The 20,135-nt window shown below is 61.6% G+C and overlaps 2 protein-coding genes across 5 annotated transcripts; both read left to right on the forward strand.

Moving 5' to 3' along the window:
* Nucleotides 1–507: 507 nt before the first annotated feature.
* Nucleotides 508–11,570, forward strand: WDR81 (WD repeat domain 81). 2 transcript variants are annotated; one of them, XM_024735444.1, is made up of 10 exons: nt 514–4,419; nt 5,165–5,272; nt 5,515–5,705; nt 5,822–6,012; nt 6,260–6,425; nt 6,504–6,669; nt 7,355–8,044; nt 8,668–8,813; nt 9,102–9,281; nt 10,337–11,570. In XM_024735444.1, exons 1-10 carry the CDS (start codon nt 744–746, stop codon nt 10,655–10,657), a joined length of 5,835 nt encoding a protein of 1,944 aa, XP_024591212.1. In that variant the 5' UTR covers nt 514–743; the 3' UTR covers nt 10,658–11,570. The 2 variants fall into 2 exon arrangements, 1 of the variants encoding a protein (XP_024591212.1); XR_003001879.1 differs by lacking the exon at nt 10,337–11,570 and having other exon boundaries at nt 508–4,419; nt 7,355–8,058; nt 9,102–9,242.
* Nucleotides 11,571–12,449: 879 nt separating this feature from the next.
* On the forward strand, nt 12,450–19,607 carry SERPINF2 (serpin family F member 2). 3 transcript variants are annotated; one of them, XM_024737328.1, is made up of 10 exons: nt 12,450–12,544; nt 13,693–13,768; nt 13,912–13,950; nt 14,071–14,133; nt 14,419–14,620; nt 15,077–15,220; nt 15,367–15,570; nt 16,011–16,153; nt 17,648–17,852; nt 18,482–19,607. In XM_024737328.1, exons 2-10 carry the CDS (start codon nt 13,697–13,699, stop codon nt 18,892–18,894), a joined length of 1,485 nt encoding a protein of 494 aa, XP_024593096.1. In that variant the 5' UTR covers nt 12,450–12,544; nt 13,693–13,696; the 3' UTR covers nt 18,895–19,607. The 3 variants fall into 3 exon arrangements, with proteins under 3 accessions (XP_024593096.1, XP_024593098.1, XP_024593097.1); XM_024737330.1 differs by having other exon boundaries at nt 12,466–12,544; nt 13,607–13,768; XM_024737329.1 differs by lacking the exon at nt 12,450–12,544 and having other exon boundaries at nt 12,551–13,768.
* The last annotated feature ends 528 nt before the right edge of the window (nt 19,608–20,135 follow it).

A 20,135-nucleotide genomic window follows, 5' to 3' on the forward strand; every position in this document is an offset into this window, starting at 1 on the left:
TAAATAGTAACCGTCCCTCCTTCCACACTGAGTGTTGTGAGGGCCAAATGGAATGTTACTGATGAAATATTCTGGAAAACTAAAAGCTGTTTTTTTTGGTAGGCAGCATGGAGGCGGTGAAGGGACTTATGTCAAAAGTCCCATCTCGGCTTCAGGTTTCTTCTCTGTAAAACCGGAGAGAGGTGGGGTGGTGGCAGGGATGATCAGCCACTCAAAGTCCGCCATCTCTAGGGAAAGCCTCCCTAGGTCCGCGACCCAGCACATGAAGGAGGAAGTAGGGAGGGGAGGGGAAATCCCGTGGGTCGCTCAGTATCCCCCTCTCCTGCCCCTTTCACCCCGAGGAAGCGAAGCCGCCACCGGGCCCAGCAGAGCGCTGGGAGGGAGGGCGCCGAGGCCGGCCGGGAGGTGGCGCGGGCGGGAGGCGGGGTCCCACGGACCAGTCGAGCCACGTGCGGTTGTTTCCGTGCCGGGGCGATCACGTGAGCAGCGTCAGCTGACCCGTCACGGTGGAGCCCGGCGGTGGCGCCCCGCATCCCCCGCCCTGCCGCTCCCGGAGTGCAGGACCTTGCTGAGGGGTAAGTGCGCCCCCGCGCCCCCTCTGTCCCCGGCCCACCCCCGCCTCCTCCGCCCCAGCCCCTGTCCCTCTCCCATCCCCACACACCCGGCTCGGCACTCCGGAAACTGTGGCGAGGAGGGCCGTGGCCGGGCTCAGCCCCGCGCCGCCCCCAGGCGGCCAGGAGGGGATGGCCCTGGGGAGCAGGGGGCGGGAAGTCGCTCTTACCACCGAGGCCGAGGGCTGGTCACCGCCCCCGAGCCCCGACATGGAGGAGCTGCTCCGGAGCGTGGAGAGAGACCTGAACATCGATGCCCGGCAGCTGGCTCCAGCCCCGGGGGGCACCCACGTGGTGGCCCTAGTGCCTGCGCGCTGGCTGGCCAGCCTCCGCGAGCGCCGGCTGCCCCCGGGACCGTGTCCCCGCGCTGAAGGCCTGGGCGAAGCGGAAGTCAGAACTCTCCTGCAGCGCTCTGTGCAGAGGCTGCCGCCCGGTTGGACGCGAGTGGAGGTCCACGGGCTGCGGAAACAGAGGCTCTCTTACCCGCTGGGCTCCCTGCCTTTTGAGGAGGGGTCCGGCAGCCCAGAGACCCTCACTCGCTTCATGCAGGATGTGGCTGCCCAGAATTATCGCAACTTGTGGCGCCATGCGTATCACACTTACGGGCAGCCCTATAGTCACAGTCCTGCCCCTGCAGCTGTCCCTGCCCTGGACTCAGTACGACAAGCTCTGCAGAGGGTCTATGGTTGCCCTTTCCTGCCAGTGGGCGAAGCTCCCCAGTGCCCATCACATGCCAGAGATGGCCCCTGTCCTCCTCGGGGCAACCCTGCCTCTCCCAGTCTTCTGAGAGCTGAGGCTCTGTTGGAGTCACCAGAGATGCTGTATGTGGTGCACCCCTGTGTGCAGTTCTGCCTGCATGATGTGGTCACCTTCAGCCCTGCCAAGCTGACCAACAGCCAAGCCAAGGTGCTCTTCATTCTCTTCCGCGTGCTGAGGGCCATGGATGCCTGTCACCGCCAGGGACTGGCCTGTGGGGCCCTATCTTTGCACCACATCGCTGTAGATGAGAAGCTCTGCAGTGAGCTACGGCTGGACCTGAGTGCTTACGAGAAGCTCAGAGAGGATGTGAATGAGGAGATCTCTGTAGCAAGAAATGGGGCAGGCATTGAGCCTGGAGAGGAGGGAGGAGGGGGGCCTGGGTGTCCCACCTGCCAGGAGGAACTTAGGGACCTCGTGCTAGACTGGGTCCATGGCCGCATCAGCAACTTCCACTACCTCATGCAGCTGAATCGGTTGGCAGGTCGGCGGCAGGGGGACCCCAACTACCACCCAGTGCTGCCCTGGGTGGTGGACTTCACCACGCCCCGGGGGCGCTTCCGAGACCTGCGCAAGTCCAAGTTCCGCCTCAACAAGGGGGATAAACAGCTGGACTTCACGTATGAGATGACGCGGCAGGCGTTTGTGGCAGGTGGCGCGGGGGGTGGGGAGCCACCGCACGTTCCTCACCACATCTCTGACGTGCTTTCTGACATCACATACTATGTGTACAAGGCTCGGCGCACACCCCGGTCGGTGCTCTGTGGACACGTGCGGGCGCAGTGGGAGCCCCACGAGTATCCTGCAAGCATGGAGCGTATGCAGAGCTGGACACCTGATGAGTGCATCCCCGAGTTCTACACCGACCCCTCCATCTTCTGCTCCATCCACCCTGACATGCCTGACCTGGACGTGCCGGCCTGGTGCAGCTCCAGCCAGGAGTTCGTGGCTGCCCACCGGGCGCTGCTGGAGAGCCGAGAGGTGTCCCAGGACCTACACCACTGGATTGACCTCACCTTTGGCTACAAACTCCAGGGCAAGGAGGCCGTGAAGGAGAAGAATGTGTGTCTGCACCTGGTGGATGCCCACACGCACCTGACCAGCTACGGCGTGGTGCAGCTCTTCGACCAGCCGCACCCCCGGCGCCTGGCCGGGGCCCCTGCTCTTGCCCCTGAGCCTCCACTCATCCCCAGGCTGTTGTTCCAGACCATCCAGGAGAGCACAGGCCGGGAGGACTTCCCAGCACAGCTTACGAATGGAACGGGCAGGCCGGTTTTGGAGGCCGCTCCCCGTGAGGCTGCCTGGGCCAGGGACATGCCCGTGGTGGGGGAGGATGACTTGGAGCAGGCCACAGAAGCTCTGGACTCCATCTCCCTCACTGGGAAGGCAGGTGACCAGCTGGGCCCCTCCTCCTCCTCCTCTTCTGGTCACGCCCCTCCAGGCCTCTTGCCTTTCTCAGGGGCCTCAACCTCTCGACCAGGCCGCCGGAACAAAGCTGCTGGGGTAGACCCCGGGGAAGGTGAGGAGGGCAAGATTCTTCTTCCGGAGGGCTTCGGTCCTCTGCAGGCTCTGGAAGAGGTGGAGAAACTGGGCAACTTCTTGACCAAAGGCCTGGGGGGCCGCTTGGAGGTGCCTCAGCAACCCCAGGTCCAGCGAGCCGTGCTGCTGCGGGACCTCTTCCATCGGGACATGCAGGCGCTGGGTGTCCTGTTGGCTGAGATGGTGTTTGCCACCAGGGTCCGGACACTGCAGCCTGATGCGCCTTTGTGGGTACGCTTCGAGGCTGTTCGGGGGCTCTGCACACGCCATCCCAAGGAGGTCCCTGTGTCTCTGCAGCCCGTGCTGGACACGCTCCTGCAGCTCAGTGGCCGTCAAGGCCCCGTGGTTGCAGGGAGGGGCAGGCTGGACCCGCTGTTCGAGTACAGGCCCGTCTCCCAGGGGTTGCCCCCGCCCTGCCCGGCCCAGCTCCTCAGCCCCTTCAGCTCCGTGGTTCCCTTCCCTTCGTACTTCCCCGCGCTGCACAAGTTCATCCTCTTGTACCAGGCAAGGCGCGTGGAGGACGAGGCCCAGGGGCGGGAGCTGGTCTTTGCTCTGTGGCAGCAACTGGGTGCAGTTTTGGGTGACATCACCCCCGAGGGCCTGGAGATCTTGCTGCCTTTTGTGCTGTCACTCATGTCTGAGGAGCACACAGCCGTGTATACGGCCTGGTACCTATTTGAACCTGTTGCCAAGGCACTGGGCCCCAAAAATGCTAACAGGTACCTACTGAAGCCTCTCATTGGTGCCTACGAGAGCCCCTGCCGGCTACACGGGCGCTTCTACCTGTACACCGACTGCTTTGTGGCCCAGCTAATGGTGCGGCTGGGCCTGCAGGCCTTTCTCGTCCACCTGCTGCCCCACGTCCTGCAGGTGCTGGCGGGTGTGGAGGCCTCCCAGAAAGAAAGCAAGGGCCTGGTGGGGGCAGCAGAGGATGAGGAAAGTGGGCTCCCGGGGGCCAGGCCTAGCTCCTGTGCCTTTGGGGAGGAGATCCAGATGGATGGGGAGTCTGCTGCCTCCTCGGGCCTGGGGCTCCTGGACTACACGTCTGGCGTCAGCTTCCATGACCAGGCCGACCTCCCCGAGACAGAGGACTTCCAGGCCGGGCTCTACGTGGCCGAGTCCCCTCAGCCCCAGGAGGCTGAGGCTGTGAGCCTGGGCCGGCTGAGTGACAAGAGCAGCAGCAGCGAGACATCCCTGGGCGAGGAGCGGGTGGCAGACGAGGGGGGCGCCCCGGTGGACAAGAGCAGCCTCAGGTCGGGTGACAGCAGCCAGGACTTGAAGCAAAGCGAGGGCTCCGAGGAGGAAGAGGAGGAGGAGGAAGGCTGTGTGGTGTTGGACGAGGGGGAGGGGGAGGGGGAGCAGGATGAGGTCCCCGAGGCGTCTGAGCTCACACTGTCCAACACGGTGCTGTCCATGGATACGGTCGTGGCCGGTGACGGCGGGGCTGACGGGGAGGAAGAAGAGGAACCACTGACCGAGCAGTCGGAGGGCAAAGAGCAGAAGATCCTTCTTGGTGAGTTCTCAGGCCTGGAGGTGTTGGTCTAACACTCATCACGTGTGGAGCCCCTGCCCTGTGCCAGGCAGTGGGTCGGGCAGATCCACACGCAGCAGAGCCATGGGCCTGCCCTGCTGGAGCTCACGTCCGAGCTGTAGGCAGTCTTCCGTAAGCACGAGTTCTGTTAGTGCTACAAACAACAATGGCTGGCTACCACGAGGGAATATAACATGGGCTTAGATCTCATTTTCAGGGGTCAAAGAAGGCTTCCTTGGAAGTAGGGCCTGCTGGGGTTCAATGAGGAGGAGGTAGCTGAGCAAAAATGGCAGGCTCTGCGGTGGGAAGAGCGTTCCAGGCAGAGGGAACAGCCTGTGCGAGGCTCTGAGGCTGTCACGGTTCCATTAAAGAATCTGTGAAAGGCCAGTGTGGTTAGGCTTAGAGAGTGAAGAGAAGCGGAAGGGGAAGAGGCCAGAGGGGATGGTAGCCAGGGCCTCATTTCGGAGCTGGGGGAGATTCACTGAAAGGGTCACCCTCCTGCAGGGTATGCCCGAGTAGAGGTGCCTGGAGCAGCCCCAAAGCCAGACTCCCACAGGCCAGCTCTGCTGCTGTTAAAGCGAGGGTGGTGGCGTGGGGTGGCCAGGCTCTGGCTGGGCTCCTGGGCACAGCTGGAGTCCGCGTCAGCTAGGCGGGGTCCGTGGGGTGGGGTTGGGGAGTAGTGAGCCGCCGTTATCTGATGAGCTCAGGGCCTGCCCCCGCCCTGCAGATACGGCCTGCAAGATGGTCCGCTGGCTGTCCGCCAAGCTCGGCCCCACCGTGGCCTCTCGCCACGTGGCCCGGAACCTGCTCCGCCTGCTGACGTCGTGTTATGTGGGTAAGGCTGGGGATGGGGCTTCCTCTAGCCCTTTGCCCCTGTTCAGCCCCCTGTAGCGGATCCTTCCCACTTTCACCTCGGACCACCTCCTGGCCCGGTCCTGGGTCCCAGTCTGTAAGCTCCTTCCTTCCTTGGGTGAGGCACAGGGAGACCCCAAGCTAGAGTGAGCAGGAGTGGCCACTGCGGTCCCTGAAGGCCCACCTCCCCCCTGCCCTCCACTAGCTGTGGCCCTTCCTTGGCAGGGCCCACCCGACAGCAGTTCACCGTGAGCAGTGGCGAGAGCCCCCAGCTGAGTTTGGGCAACATCTACCAGAAGAGACCAGTACTGGGCGATATAGTATCGGGGCCCGTGCTCAGCTGCCTCCTCCACGTCGCCCACCTGTACGGGGAGCCCGTCCTCACCTACCAGTACCTGCCCTACATCAGCTACCTGGTCAGTCACCGTTTGGCAGCCGGGGTCTGGGCGGCTGAGGGCCGACCCAGGACCTCTTTGGGTTCCCGGCGGTCTGTGAGGCAACCTGGCCCTCATCTGGGGCTCTGTGGCCCTAGGTGGCCCCGGGTAGTACCTCAGGCCCCAGTCGACTGAACAGCCGCAAGGAAGCGGGGCTGCTGGCAGCAGTGACTCTGACCCAGAAGATCATCGTGTACCTCTCAGACACCACCCTCATGGACATCCTGCCCCGTATCAGCCACGAGGTCTTGCTGCCCGTGCTCAGCTTCCTCACTTCCCTCGTCACGGGGTAGGGCCCTGCACCACCCCACAGGGGAGCAGCCCGGCGGGGGGGCGACCTGGGGCGCGGGGCGTTAGGAGTGCTGGTTTTCATCCCAGCCGGGTGACCCTGAGCAAGCCACACCTGTCTGTGCCTTCGTTTCCTCACCTGGTCTGGACCAGTTGGTCTTAGAGCTCCTTTCGCTTACGGCTTTGGATAGATCTGGGAAAGCCCTGCAGGGGCAGTGGGGGCTGGAGCTTCTAAGCTCTGTTTCCAGGTTCCCGAGTGGAGCCCAGGCCCGGACTGTCCTGTGTATGAAAACCATTAGCCTCATCGCCCTCATCTGCCTGCGCATCGGACAGGAGATGGTCCAGCAGCACCTGAGCGAGCCCGTGGCCACCTTCTTTCAGATCTTCTCTCAGCTGCACGAGCTTCGGCACCAGGTGGGCAGACCTACCTGGCTGGGGTGGGCTGGCCAGGGGCCGTGGCCTCCGCTGACTCCCCGGGCTTCCTGCCCCCAGGATCTGAAGCTGGAGTCCGTGGGCCGCAGTGAGGGCCAGCTGCCAAAGGTGGCCTTCTCCGATGGGCAGCTGCGGCTGGTGGACCCCACCCTGCTGGACGAGCTGCAGAAGGTGTTCACCTTGGAGATGGCGTATACGATCTACGTGCCCTTCTCCTGCCTGTTGGGTACTGGCCCATCACGTCCCCTCCCAGCCTCTGTGGCTACAGCTCTTCCCCTGGGAGGGCCCCATGCTCCCCCAGCCCCTAGAGTCAGGAGTGGGTGTTAAACACAGTTCTCTGGGTCAGAGCAAAGGGATTTGGCCTCAGGCCCCTGAGTCCCGGTGACGTCTAAACAGGGATTGAGCTTTGGCCAGCAAGGAGGTACAGGAGCAGCCTGGCCTGTGCCTGGGGCAGGCAGGGCAGTCAGGCTGCCGGACTGACGTCTTAGCAGCCGTCTGAGAGGAATCAGCAGCCCACTGTTCACGTAACTTCCCGTATAGGCCGGGCCCTGTGCCAAGCGTCTATGTGTGTCATCGCCCTGAATAGGATGAACAGTGCTGGTCAGATATGTTGTCATCCCACCACTGAAATCTGGCCTGTGGGAGGGGGAGCATGACCTGTCTTGTTCACCATTCTGTTTCTGATGCCCAGCATGGCACGCAGCACACGTGGAAGATGCTCACGTGTCCATACTGAAGGAAGGAATCCACGTTTTCCTGGGGAGGAAACAGGCTCAGAGATGAAGAATTACTCGCTTAGAGTTGCACAGATAGTACCTGCCCTGCCTTCTGTGGTTCCCAAGCCCTTGGGTGGGTGGTGGCAGTCACTTGCCATCTCCCCTAATCTCACGACCTCTCCCGCTCCCATCCAGGTGACATCATCCGGAAGATCGTCCCCAACCACGAGCTGGTGGGGGAGCTGGCGGGGCTGTATCTGGAGAGCATGAGCCCAAGCCATCGCAGCCCTGCCAGCGTGGAGCCCACCGCGCCCAGCACCGGCCCTGAGTGGGACCCCCAGGGTGGGGGCTGCCCCCAGGACGACGGCCACTCGGGGACCTTTGGGAGCGTCCTGGTTGGGAACCGCATCCAGATCCCCGATGACTCCCAGCCTGAGAGCCCCGGCCCGCTGGGCCCCATCTCCGGGGTGGGTGGCGGGGACCTCGGCAGCCAGAGCGAGGACAACGTGCTGAAGCGGAAGCTGCCACGGAGCGTGCACGGCCTGAGTGGGAACTGGCTGGCGCACTGGCAGTACGAGATCGGCGTGAACCAGCAGGATGCCCACTTTCACTTCCACCAGATCCGCCTACAGAGCTTCCCCGGCCACTCAGGGGCCGTCAAGTGTGTGGTGCCCCTGAGCAGCGAGGACTTCTTCCTGAGTGGCAGCAAGGACCGCACCGTGCGCCTCTGGCCCCTCTACAACTCTGGGGACGGCACCGGTGAGACAGCCTCACGCCTCGTCTATGCCCAGCACCGCAAGAGTGTCTTCTTTGTGGGCCAGCTTGAGGCCCCGCAGTGTGTGGTGAGCTGTGACGGGGCTGTGCACGTCTGGGACCCCTTCACAGGTGAGCGGGCCCAGGTGAGGCCTGTTCTGTTGCCGCTGTCCTGTACTCCACCAAGGGTGGTGGGTTGGGGTATAATGGTATGTGGTTGAGGGTGACCCGGTGAGGCCACAGAGAGGAGCATCTAAGACTCAGAATCCGTCATACCCAAGTTTGAATCGGCTCTGCCAACTTACTTGCCGAGTGACCTTGAGCAAGTCACTCTGCTGCTGGAAGTATCAGTTTTCCTATCTGCAAAATGGGAATCAGAACAGCTGCTTGAGGATAAGGCATAGGGGTTTGGCTTAACGTGGAGCACATAGTACCTGGTTGGTAAACAGTTGCTCACATATTTTTTGTCATCATTGTAGGCAGAAATAAGGTTAAAAAGCAGGGGTTAAGGAGGTGGAGTAGCATTCAGGTAGGTGGTGGGGAGGTAGCTTTCGGCGAGGGTGCTGTGTGAAGAGAGGGCCCTGGCTTGGCCATGGAAGTAGGAAGGTGGGAGGGTCAAGAAACATCTTTCGCAGCGTTTATTGAGGTTTCCTGGGATGTGGGAGGCAGGTACGGGCTGGGTTGGGGGGATAGGAGGAGTCGGGGCTCTTCCGTCAGTGGCTGGGACCCAGATCCACCGTGCCTTTCCTTCCCAGGGAAGACCCTTCGCATGGTGGAGCCGTCGGACAGCCGGGTGCCCCTGACCGCTGTGGCAGTCATGCCCGCCCCCCACACCAGCATCACCATGGCCAGCTCTGACTCGACCCTGCGCTTTGTAGACTGCCGGAAGCCTGGCCTGCAGGTCAGGGCATCCTGTTCCCTGAGCCCTGGCCTGGGTGCCTGGCAGGGAGGAGAGACCCCTGAGGAGAGGAGGCCAGGGCAGAGTTTCTCTTTGGTGACAGATCATCTGCAGCAGCAAACCCTGGGGGGTGGGGGGCGGGGCCCTAGCTCTGGGATTTGGGGAGCCCCCCCTTGATGGGGGACGAGGCTCAGGCCTTCCAGCTGTGTGGGTTGGGGGATGAACTGGACCTCGGGGAGATGCGGGTTGGAGCAGGCCGTGTCGCCTCAGCTTGTCTTCCTCTGCCCACAGCATGAGTTCCGCCTGAGCAGTGGGCTGAACCCCGGGCTTGTCCGCTCCCTGGCTGTCAGCCCCAGCGGCCGGAGTGTGGTGGCCGGCTTCTCCTCGGGCTTCATGGTGCTCCTGGACACCCGAACGGGCCTGGTTCTGCGTGGCTGGCCTGCCCATGAAGGGGACATCCTGCAGATCAAGGTGACAGACCGGGTTCCCTTCCCCTCCTGGCTGACTGCTCCAGCCGTCGCCTCTGCTTAGAGCCCACCCAGGACAGGCTCCAGCTGACCTCCCTCATACCTGCCCGAGGACTGGTGGGCAGGGAGGGTCAGGAGCCAGCTGCACCGTGGGGGCCTCGGCAGGAGGCTGGCCGCTGGGTGGAACTGGGGGGCCGAGCTGACCCTGCTGCTTCCTGGTGATGTTCTAATGAGTAACCCTTGTCCATATTTGTCTTACTTGGAGGATCAGGGGTCGGGCCCTGTCCATGACCCAGTCAGGTTAAATAAAGCTCAGCTGGGAGGCTGTTTACTGCCCCCAGACCACTGAGCAGAGTCCATGCCCCCAGCTGGGCTGTCCCGGTGCGGGCAGGGGCGGATCGGGCATGGGAATCCTGCCCCCACCTCCACCCCCAGCCCATCTGCAATCACAGACCTCAGGGAACCGTTCAGGGAGGTGCAGGAGGGGAGGAACAGGGCTCTTTGTGGGAGGGTTTTTCCGGGCAACTGGGACTCCCTCCCCATCCTAAGCGGCAACCAGGGGACGTGCACTGCCACTGCTGGGGGCAGGCAGCCCCTGGTTCCCTCCAGGGCCCCCCAGGGGATCCTGGGTTCTGGGTGCCTCTAAATTCTGACTTCCCAAGAAAGCATCAGGAGGTCTCTAGGGTCAGCCTGGGTGTTAATCCTGGCTCTGCCACTTATTGGTTCTGTGACTTTGTATGATTACTTAACTTTCCCGAGCCTTAGTGTTTTCCTCTGTAAAATGGGAACAATGACAACACCTTCCTCACAGAGTTGTTACGAAGATTAACCACGGTAAGACGTGTAATGTGCCTAATACAATGCTTGACATAGGAAGTGCCCAAATTATAATGATGGCTAGGTTGATGACACTTAATATATTCCTGTTAACTAACGTTGATACAACGTGGGAGGGTGGCAGCCTGTCCCCGGCTCAGGACACCCTGTCCTCCTGGGAGATCCTGTGGGAAGAAACAGGAAGACCCTGGGCCCTGCTGAGGCTCTGCTCTCCCCGGGCAGGCGGTGGAGGGCAGTGTCCTGGTCAGCTCCTCCTCTGACCACTCCTTGACTGTCTGGAAGGAGCTGGAGCAGAAGCCCACGCATCACTACAAGTCAACCTCCGACCCTATCCACACCTTCGACTTGTACAGCAGCGAGGTGGTAACTGGCACCGTGGCCAACAAGATTGGCGTCTGCTCCCTGCTTGAGCCGCCTTCCCAGGCCACCACCAAGCTCAGCTCCGAGAACTTCCGTGGCACGCTCACCAGCCTGGCCTTGCTGCCCACCAAACGCCACCTCCTGCTGGGCTCAGACAACGGGGTCATCCGCCTCCTGGCATAGTCCGAGGCAAGAGCTGGCCAGGCGGAGGTGGGCACACGTCCTCCGGGAGTCCATCCCTCACCTTCGTTTCCCCAGCAGCATCCCTCCTGGCAAGCCTCAGGCCCCATGCTCTGGGTACCCACATGGCCTGCCAGCTAAGGTGGCATGGAGGTCTGGGCTCCTGAACCCCCAGAGCCACTGAGGCTGCCAGAAGGGATCTCGTTCATGGCTTGGGGCGATGCTGCTCCACCGAGCCAGCAGGAAGCAAGAGCGAGAGCCTGGGGAAAGCCTTGCTGCCCTCTCTTCTCCCCAGCTCCACCCTCTGCATCCACATGGGGACAGGAAGCTCTGGGAAGGGGAAGGGAGACTCTCCCTGCCTAGCAAGTCTCCAGCCACAGCACCCCTTGCTGGGCTCTCTCTGCCCCTGTCCTGCAAGGACCGGGACGCCACCACAGTCCAGGACACTGATGGCGCTTGGACTCCAGCCTCTAAGGGCTGGCCATGGTCCAGGAGTTAGGGGCCTTGGGCAGTGGTTTAAGTGTCCTCCCAGCCAGGCCCTGCCCAGTAGGGACCAGTAGGGGAAGAAAGAGGACAGGACCAAAGGAGAGAAGACGGACTGGGCCCGGTGGTGCCTGCCAGGAGCGACCCCATGCCTTGCCTGCCCACCTGTCACCACAGTGTTTGTGCCTTGAGTTGATGAGACAGCCCCTGGGTCCAGAGTCCCTGGGGGAGCAGGTCCAAGACCCTGAAAGAAGGGGCAAGAAGGGTCATCTCTGCATCTCAGGTCTCCCTCCCCCAGGGGACAGGAAGACCCAGGCATCCCCGGGTCCTCACGTTCTGGAGCAGAGATGAGGTCTGAGGCTGGGCCTCTGCTGCTTTCTCACTATTTGCAATAGATGTAAATATGATGAATAAATTCTTTGGAAGAGCCGTGGAACCGAGTGAGGCTTCTCTTTTTTTTCGGCCGTGCAGTGGAAGCGCGGAGCCCCAACCCCTGGACCACCAGGGAGGTCCCTGAGTGAGGCTTTTCCTGGCGACGGTGCCAGGGTGGGGAAAAATTGAGACCCTGCAGCTTCCGGGACAGCGAGGAGAGGGTGAGGAGGTGCGGAGGCAGCCCGATGACTGTTCTTCAGGCGGTACCGGGTACAGGGCTTCTGGTTCGTGCAGCCCCAGGCCAGTTTCCAGAACCCTCAGCCTTGAGGAGGGTAAGGAGGTATTGCTCCCAATGAAGTAGGGTGCTGTGAGAGGCTGTGTCCCTCCGCATCTTTCCTCTCCCCACCCCTGCCGTCTGGATCCAGGCTGGAGGCATCCAACCAGGAGCCTGGGCATGTGAGGGCTGAGGATGGGCATCCTATCCTGGGTTCCTGCGTCGTCTCTTGCAGCTTCCGCTTCCCTCCTCTTGGGAGGGGGAAGCAGTTATGGGGGAGAGGAAAGGACATTGGAACTAGGAAGCTGGATGTAACTCTGAGCCCAGCTCTGTGTCCTTGGGCAGGTCACACAGCTTCTCTGTGCCTAAGACAGGGATAACCTCTCACTTCACGGGGTCACTGGAAGGCCCCTGTCCTTCCTGGATCTGCCCTCCGGCTGAGGACAGCCTCATCGACCGTCTCCTGAACCTCCTTTCTCCGGGCTTAAGTGGGACCCACATCTACGGGGGTTCCAGGTAGCTGTCCCAGTATTAGATGCCTTGGTGGGAAAGGGGTTTTTGGTCCTAATATCAATGTTTAACCGGATGTGCAGGTCAATGTTTACCAGAAGAGAAAGCAATTGGAACAGGGGTTGGCTGAGAGCAAAGGTCCTGGTGGCAGGGGAGGGCTCAGCCGGGCTGGCTGGAACCCGGGCAGAGCGTGGGGAGCACCCAGGTGGGGCCAGAGGGACATCGTGTGCAGCAGCGAGGAGCCTGCCGAGGTAAGATGGGTGGCTTGGCCTGGAGCTGCCCACCTTGCCGAGGGGGTCTGGGCTGAGTTTATTCAGGAGACCTGTCACTTCTCCGCCTCCTGGGGTGATGAGGAACCAAGGTGGAGGTTCTGGGGGGAGTCCCTCTGGGAAATGAAAGACTGGAAGCCTTTTCTTGCCAGGAAGATTCAAAAGCCCAGATGGGAGATCAGGGCCCTGGCCAAGGGTCCTTGTGTGGGATGGGGATGGGGCCAGGGGTGATAGAAGGATGCTTGAGATGGGGGCGGGATGGGTGTGTGTGAGACCTGCTCTGAGGCCGGACCGAGACCTGCCCATCCGCACCCGCCAGCCTGGCTTCCCGGAGCCAGCCTGGGGCAGAGAGAGGGCCAGGTCCTGTGTTTTCCGTAAGTCCAAAGGTGGCTCTGGCCAGAGTCATTCATTGGGCTCTGCTGTTGGGTCAACAAGGCCAGTCTCTGGCCCAGCCCACCACCCCTGCTGAGACCACAGTCCCGTCCACCCTTGTGGGCAAGAGCAGACCAGCCAGAAAAGGTGGGCCGATGGACAGCCAGTTGGATAGGAGCTCCGGGGTGGAAGCCTCAGTACGGAGGAGGCTTCAGGGCAGGCGCCTCCCACAAGAGGGCCCTTGGGCTAGACTGACAGCAGCCATTGCTGAGTGCCAGGCCGTGTAGTCAGGGCTCACGAAGACTGACTTAGGTTGGTCTCCGCGATACACATGGGTAGAGGTAGGGACTTTCGCCACCATTTTACAAGATGAGGCAAAGCCCAGAGGGGTTAAGGGGGAGGTCCTACGTCCTCTGCCGAGAGGCACAGCCTGGATTCAAACCCAGGTCTGACTCACAACACCAGGCCTTGAAGAATGGGGACGTGTTTTTGTTTGGGTAATATTCTCCCCCCACGAACAAAAACATTTTCAGTGCATGAAAAGTGAACAATCAGAAAATGCAAAGGGGAAAAAGCAACTCGGGGGGAGTTCAAGCAGTTCACCGCTCAGAGGGCTGTGCTTTGGGCGTGTGTGCTGCCGCTGTCACTGTCCCCTCCTTGGTGACGGTTCAGGACTTCGGCTGCCCGTGAGCGTGAGGGTGGGATTCCACAGCGGGTATGGACGCGAGGAAGGAACGGAGGCTTCCCATCCCGCACAGGAACATGGCGCTGCTCTGGCTGCCTGAGCTTGTCCTTGTGCTCAGCTTGTCCTGCCTGCAAAGCCCCTGCTCAGCGGTGAGCCTGGGCCGCGGTCTGGGTGGGGCGGGGAGGCGGCTACGGGAGACGCCAGGGGTCCCGGGGAAAGAGGAGGGGGGCAGGGTCGAGGGACGTCTTGGCTTTAGGGGTTCCCTCGCCTCTCCTCGTTCCTTTCTCAACAGTTCTCTCCTGTGAGCACCATGGAGCCCTTGGGCCTGCAGGTACTGGGGAGAGAGAGGCACGGCAGGGAGGAAGGCCCCAGGGGGCCTCACCTGTGGCTGGTGCAGGGTGGGGAGACCTGTGGGAAGGGTTGCTCTCCACCTGCTTCCTCCTTTCTTCAGCTGATGAGCGGGCAGACCCAGCAGAAGCTACCCCCACTTTCCCTCCTCAAGTTGGGCAACCAGGTACAACCAGGTGGGGCTGGGGAAGAGTGGGCGGGGCCTGAGGGAGGAGGGCCATCGGCAGGGGCAAGGAAGTGGGCGGGGCCTGAGGGTGGCAGTGAGGCTGAGGCCTGAAGGGAGGGGGTGGGAGGGACCAGAGGAAGGGACATAGTCCCCTGAATGCCATTGCCCATGTCTGGACTGGGACAAGGCCCTGCTGTCCCCAGCACAGGGGCTTTGAAGGAGATCTTCAACACAGAACCTGGAGCTGACCCCTTGACCCCACTGACCCCTGATCTGTCCCTGCAGGAGCCTGGTGGCCAGACTGCCCCAAAGAAGGCCCCAGGGGACTGCGAGGGGTCCCCAAACCCGGAGCAGACCCGCAGGCTGGCCCAGGCCATGATGGCCTTCACCAGAGACCTCTTCTCCCTGGTGGCCCAAAGCTCCACCAGGCCCAACCTGATCCTGTCGCCTCTGAGTGTGGCCCTGGCACTGTCTCACCTGGCACTAGGTACTATGGGAGCACCTGTCCAGACCAGCAGAGCTGGGAGGCCAGTAGGAACTCATTACCTACCCCAGAGTTTACGAGCAGGTGCTTCCTCCATCAGGGTCACTTGGATGTTTGGTAAAAATGCAGACTCCAGTCTCTGTGCATGAGAATCCCAGGGACTGGGCCCAGGATGTGCTTCTGGTGATTTTTGTGCAAGAATATGATAGGTACAATGTCTCCGTTGGACTGGAGGGTCTCACTGTGGGACCTTCCCCAGAGAGGGAAGGCCATAGGATGAGATTGCCCAGATTGGCAGCAACAGAGATGAAAGTAAACTTGGGAGTCCTGTCCCTCAGACCAGTTCAGGATAGGGGAGGAGAAAGTGCGCTCTCGTGGGCATGCTCCCTGTAGGTATTCAAGAGGGATGGGAGAGGGCAGTGGGGGCGGGAAGGACCACAGCTGCTGTGTCCCCTCCAGGTGCTCAGAACCAAACGCTACAGAGGCTGCAGCAGGTGCTGCACGTGGACTCAGGGCCCTGCCTCCCCCACCTGCTCAGCCGCCTCTGCCAGGACCTGGGCCCTGGGGCTTTCCGATTGGCTGCCAGAATGTACCTGCAGAAAGGTAGGTGCTGGTGGCAGACACTCTCTAGGTTGTGCCCTGGGGTGGACAGGGGTGAGGGTGACGGGTGTGGGCTCAGGCAGCCAGTCGGAGCACAGGTGGTTGTGGGGCCCAAGTGCTGGCAACAGCCTGTGGGCCCTTCTGTGCAGGATTTCCCATCAAAAAGGACTTCTTGGAACAATCAGAACAGCTCTTTGGTGCAAAGCCCATGAGCCTGACGGGAAGGAAGAGGGATGACCTGGCAAACATCAACCAATGGGTGAAGGAGGCCACAGAGGGGAAGATTGAGGATTTCCTCTCAGATCTGCCAGATGACACAGTGTTGCTTCTCCTCAATGCCATCCACTTCCAGGGTGCGCTCCTCCCCTTCTCGGCTCCCTGCCCGCAGACCCTACCCCTGCCCCGTAGGCACGCTTTTTTCTGAGGGTCCCTCTTCCTCCCCGGGCCTGGGCCAGGAGGGTAGGAGACAGGTAATGGTGTGGCAGGACGGAGGCCCAGGAACTGGATGGGGCTGTTGTGGAGAGAGTTCCCTAGGAGGAAACCGAGTCTTAAACGACCCAGGGGAGGTTCCTGGGAACATGGCAGGGCAGGGGAGAACGAAAGCCCAGGTTCTGCAATCGCTCCAGGGAAAGACCTCAGATTACCTGGGTATCACCTGGCACAGCACCGCCTGGCACCTCAGCCTCCACCTTTCATCCCTTAAATGGGTTCTGGGTGGGATGGGGAAGAGACTGGTGGGGTAGAATCTACCTTGGTCCCAGTCTATATGGCCCCTGCCCTCTGCTGGATTCAGGCTTCTGGAGGAGGAAGTTCGACCCGAATCTCACGCAGAGAGACACTTTCCACCTGGACGAGAAGTTCACGGTGCCGGTGGACATGATGCAAGCCCGCACATACCCGCTGCGCTGGTTTCTGCTGGAGCAGCCTGAGATCCAGGTCATCCTTGACTCCCCAGCCTGGGCTTGGGTGCTGGGAGGTGGAGAAGGGAATGGGCACCTGTGGAGCAGGCACAGGGGTCAGGGGTGTGCCCCACCTTCCTTGTAGTCACGTCGCTGGGGCAGGGGGCTCTGAAAGGTCTCGCTGTGCCCCCATCCAGGGAAACTGAGGCTCCAGGCACTGCGGGTTTAGTGGAGCACAAGGAAACCAGGTCCCTGCTCTGGGGAGGGAAGACACACAGTGCACGAGCAAACACAAATCAACAGGATAATTCCAGATAGTGGGGGGCAAGGTATTTTAGCTAGAGGGGTCAGGGAACCTTCTTTGAGGAAGGGACACTGAGTTGAGTCCCAGGTGATCTTCGGTTATGGGGGTTTATTACAAGGACCCATGGGTCATGGGTCAGCACAAGGCCTCAGCACCCTGAAGCCTGGGAGATGCGACCTGAGCTCTCACACGGTGCTCCTTGGAAGGGAGGATCTGATTGGGATGGATTTGTCAGCATCCTGATGGAACATTCTGATTAGAGAGAGTGCCGTGTCAAGCTATCTCAGGTGCAGCCTCCCTCGCTTCCAGCCTAAACACGGTCCCCTTGGCCCAAGCGGCTGATCCCCGGGCCAGTCGGCTGTGGCTGAGACCGCAGTGTTGGTTACTTTCACAAGGCCTCTTCTGAGAGGGGCTGTGGGTGAGGCAGGCCCTTGGAGCAGTGTCCCAGCTTCTCTCCGGTTCCCCCGACACGTGGCCCGTCTGGTTCGCCTCCCCACGTTCTATTCCTGTTGCCCCTTCCCGCCAGGCTGTGTCCTGCCCACACTTCCTTCACCCTTCCGTCTCCATCCTTGGCCCTCCTTGGTCTTCCTCTTGTCTCGCCCGCCCTCTGCGGGCTGGCCCGGATAGCCAGACACTGGCACTCCCCCTCCCGCCGCAGGGGTCCTGCCCTCTGGGCGCTCTGCCTGGAGCCCGAGGAGTGACATCCACCAGGGCCTACGGAGCCCAGTGTTTTTCACACTTCTTTAGCTGCGGAAACTCTGTTCACGTGAAATCTTACCCCAAATCACGGTATAGATACACAGCCAGGCAAAGTCACGGTTGGAGGAGAGAGGGGTGGATAGGGTACGACCCTTGGCAGCGGCTCCTCTGCTAGGGCAACCTGGTCCACTGTACGCATGGAAGTGAGAGGCGGACACAGGGGGTTCCTCACCCTGAGTCACGGGCTAGCTGGTAGCAGAGGAGGAGAGAGAAAACTACCAGTTGCTGAGTGAGCGCCGCCTACGTGCAGACGCTCGGCCAGAAGCTTTAAAAGCTTCTCTCTTTCCGTCACACGTCAGCCGGTCGTGTGTGCAGGTAGTGTTACTCCACGGGTTAGGAAGCGGAGGCTCAGGGAGACCCCGTGCACGCCTGTGAAGGATGGGGTGTCTCCTGCGCGGGGCGGGCCCAGTCCCCACGTCGGCCTGGGTGCTCTCTGGTCCTCACGCCGTCTCCGTGCCGTGTCTGTAGGTGGCTCATTTCCCCTTTAAGAACAACATGAGCTTCGTGGTCGTCGTGCCCACCCGTTTCGAGTGGAACGCGTCCCAGGTGCTGGCTAGCCTGAGCTGGGGCGTGCTGCATCAGCCCTTGCTGCGGGAGAGGCCCACCACGGTCCAGCTGCCCAAGCTGCACCTGAAATACCAGATGGACCTGGTGGCCATCCTCAGCCAGCTGGGTAAGGAGGCCGGGCGTGGGGCAGCTCCCGGCTCAGCTGGACGGGGTGGGTAAGGAGGAAGCCCCCCAGCCGGCAGGCCTGAGTCAGAGCTGGACTTGCGTCCTGGCCTTTTCTGGGGCTTAGGGAGGTGAGAGGGTTCGATACGCACCCTCGGACTCTCTGTCCTGGGCAGGGGGTGGGGCAAGGGAATGAGGACCTGCTCTGCTCGAGACTGAGCACCGCAGAGAATCCTGGGTGGAGAGCCAGGGGTGGCATGTGAGCCTCGCTGGCTCTCCTGAAAGAGGCACGAGGAACCCACCATGTACAAAAAGCTGAGTCTCACGGGGGTCAGCAGAGGAGGAATCAGGTACTTACAATTCAGCGTTAAGTGATAAGACAGAGGGCTTCTCTCTAGTCCACCCAGGGGACTATTGAAAAGGCATCTGTCTGGACTTCGGGGCAGGGGCTCAGGGAAGGCTTCCCGGAGGAAGGAACCTTTAAGCTGGTACATGCAGGTTAAATAGGAGTTAACCGGCAGTCTGTGGGTTCAAGGTGCTCCCTGGCCGGGATGCCAGACACCCTCCCAGGCAGGTCCATGCAGCGTGTGGGGCAGAAGGCAGCTCTGACCAGCCATCTTCTGGCCTGGGCAGGCCTGCAGGAACTGTTCCAGGCCCCGGACCTGCACGGGATCTCAGACCAGAGCCTGGTGGTGTCTAGCGTGCAGCACCAGTCCACGCTGGAGCTCAGAGAGGCCGGCGTGGAGGCGGCCGCAACAACCAGTACGGCCATGTCCCGCATGTCCCTCTCCTCCTTCAGCGTGAACCGCCCCTTCCTCTTCTTCATCCTCGAGGACAGCATGAGCCTGCCCCTCTTTGTGGGCAGCGTGAGGAACCCCAATCCTGGCGTGCAGCCGGAGCTCAAGGAGCAGCAGGACTCCCCGGACAACAGGGACCTTTTCCAGCACCAGAAAGGCTTCCCCCGCGGAGACAAGCCATTCGGCCCTGACTTAAAACTTGCGCCCCCCTCGGAGGAGGATTACCCCCAACCTAGCAGCCCCAAGTGAGGGGCTGTGGCCGCCAGCAGCCCGAGTCCCTGCTTGGACCAGCCTCTCAACTCATGTGACTCTTTCCAAACAGCTTTGTGGGATTGCGGGCGGGGGGCCTGGGGCGCAGTCTGGCAGAGGGGAGGAGGGGAGCCAGTCTCTCTTCTCCTCTTGGGGAGTTTGGGGAGGGGCGGCGCTGGGAGGAGGGCAGGCATCGGGGAACCATGGGCCTTGATCCCACGTCATTTCTTCCAAAGGGGTTCAGAGGGTGTCCTCGTCTGGGGCTTGGGCGGAAGGGCAGCTGTGGATTCATTTTTGTCAGGAAGGTAGGTAGGTTATTCCCTAAGTTGGCTGGGTCGCCTCCACGCCTGTTTACCAGAGAGGGAGGGCCGGGGAGGAGTGGACACCTGGCTGGGGAGATGGGGTGGCCCGGGGGTGCCGCGCAATGTTGTGGGGTTAAACATGTGGGTGGAGGTCGAGCGCCCCGTGCAACTGCTTCTGCCCTGAGCTGCCCAAGGCCCAGCAGCCTCCAGACCACCCCGTGGCCTCAGTCTCCCCGCTGGTCCTCGGAGGTACCAACACTGCCGGGACTCCCCTTTTTCCCTCTCCCCTCTGTCCCCCCTGCCTGGAGTCTCAGTGGCCGAGGGGTGGGGGGCGTTAGCTCCCAAAGGCTCTTTTGTAAAGTTTTTGTAGTGATTTTTATGCCACCTGAATAAAGAATGAATGGGCCTGTCTGCTGTGATGTCACTGTTTGGGGCGTGGGTGGGAGCAGGGGGGCTGGAGGAAGGCGGGAGGAGGCCACGGGCTGGGCCCCCAGGAGCAGCAGCCCTCTCTGTGCCACGTTTGGCCTCTGGTCACTCGCCAGCCCTTCTCCACCGTGCCGTCCCTCTGACTTCACCAGCCCTGCCCAGGGCCACCCCCTTGCCAGCCTGGCTCTGCTCTCAGCCTGTTCCTCTCTACGGACCTCAGGCATCCGGCAATAAAGGCGACTCAGAATAGCACCAGCCTCCTGGTTTGGGAGAAGAACTGGCAATTAGGGAGCTTGAGGAGTTTCTAATTACATGCCAGCCCTTCTGCCTGGAGCTGGCGCCCGCCAGACGGGGGCGGGCAGGCTGCCGGGAGCACCGGCTCCAGATGGAGGCTGTCAGCGCCTGAGGATTTGGGGGAAGCAATTGGGGGCACCTTGGCACAGAGCTGGGGGCAGCCCTTGTCTGTGAGTGCAGGGTGTCCATGTGGCAGCAGCCACCTGCGGCCCTGTAGTG

The sequence above is a fragment of the Neophocaena asiaeorientalis genome, unplaced genomic scaffold (assembly GCF_003031525.2).
Source record: "Neophocaena asiaeorientalis asiaeorientalis breed wild unplaced genomic scaffold, Neophocaena_asiaeorientalis_V1.1 scaffold129, whole genome shotgun sequence".
Classification (NCBI taxonomy): Eukaryota; Metazoa; Chordata; class Mammalia; order Artiodactyla; family Phocoenidae; genus Neophocaena; species Neophocaena asiaeorientalis.

What these genes read in the sequence shown, in the direction of transcription:
- WDR81 (XM_024735444.1), top strand. Translation starts at nt 744, where the DNA reads ATGGCCCTGGGGAGCAGGGGGCGGGAAGTCGCTCTTACCACCGAGGCC. An exon ending in CGTCTGGGACCCCTTCACAG is followed by an intron (nt 8,045 to 8,667) that starts GTGAGCGGGCCC and finishes TTTCCTTCCCAG; the next exon opens with GGAAGACCCTTCGCATGGTG. An exon ending in GGGACATCCTGCAGATCAAG is followed by an intron (nt 9,282 to 10,336) that starts GTGACAGACCGG and finishes CTCCCCGGGCAG; the next exon opens with GCGGTGGAGGGCAGTGTCCT.
- SERPINF2 (XM_024737330.1), top strand. Translation starts at nt 13,652, where the DNA reads ATGGACGCGAGGAAGGAACGGAGGCTTCCCATCCCGCACAGGAACATG. An exon ending in CAATGCCATCCACTTCCAGG is followed by an intron (nt 15,571 to 16,010) that starts GTGCGCTCCTCC and finishes TGCTGGATTCAG; the next exon opens with GCTTCTGGAGGAGGAAGTTC. An exon ending in TGGAGCAGCCTGAGATCCAG is followed by an intron (nt 16,154 to 17,647) that starts GTCATCCTTGAC and finishes CCGTGTCTGTAG; the next exon opens with GTGGCTCATTTCCCCTTTAA.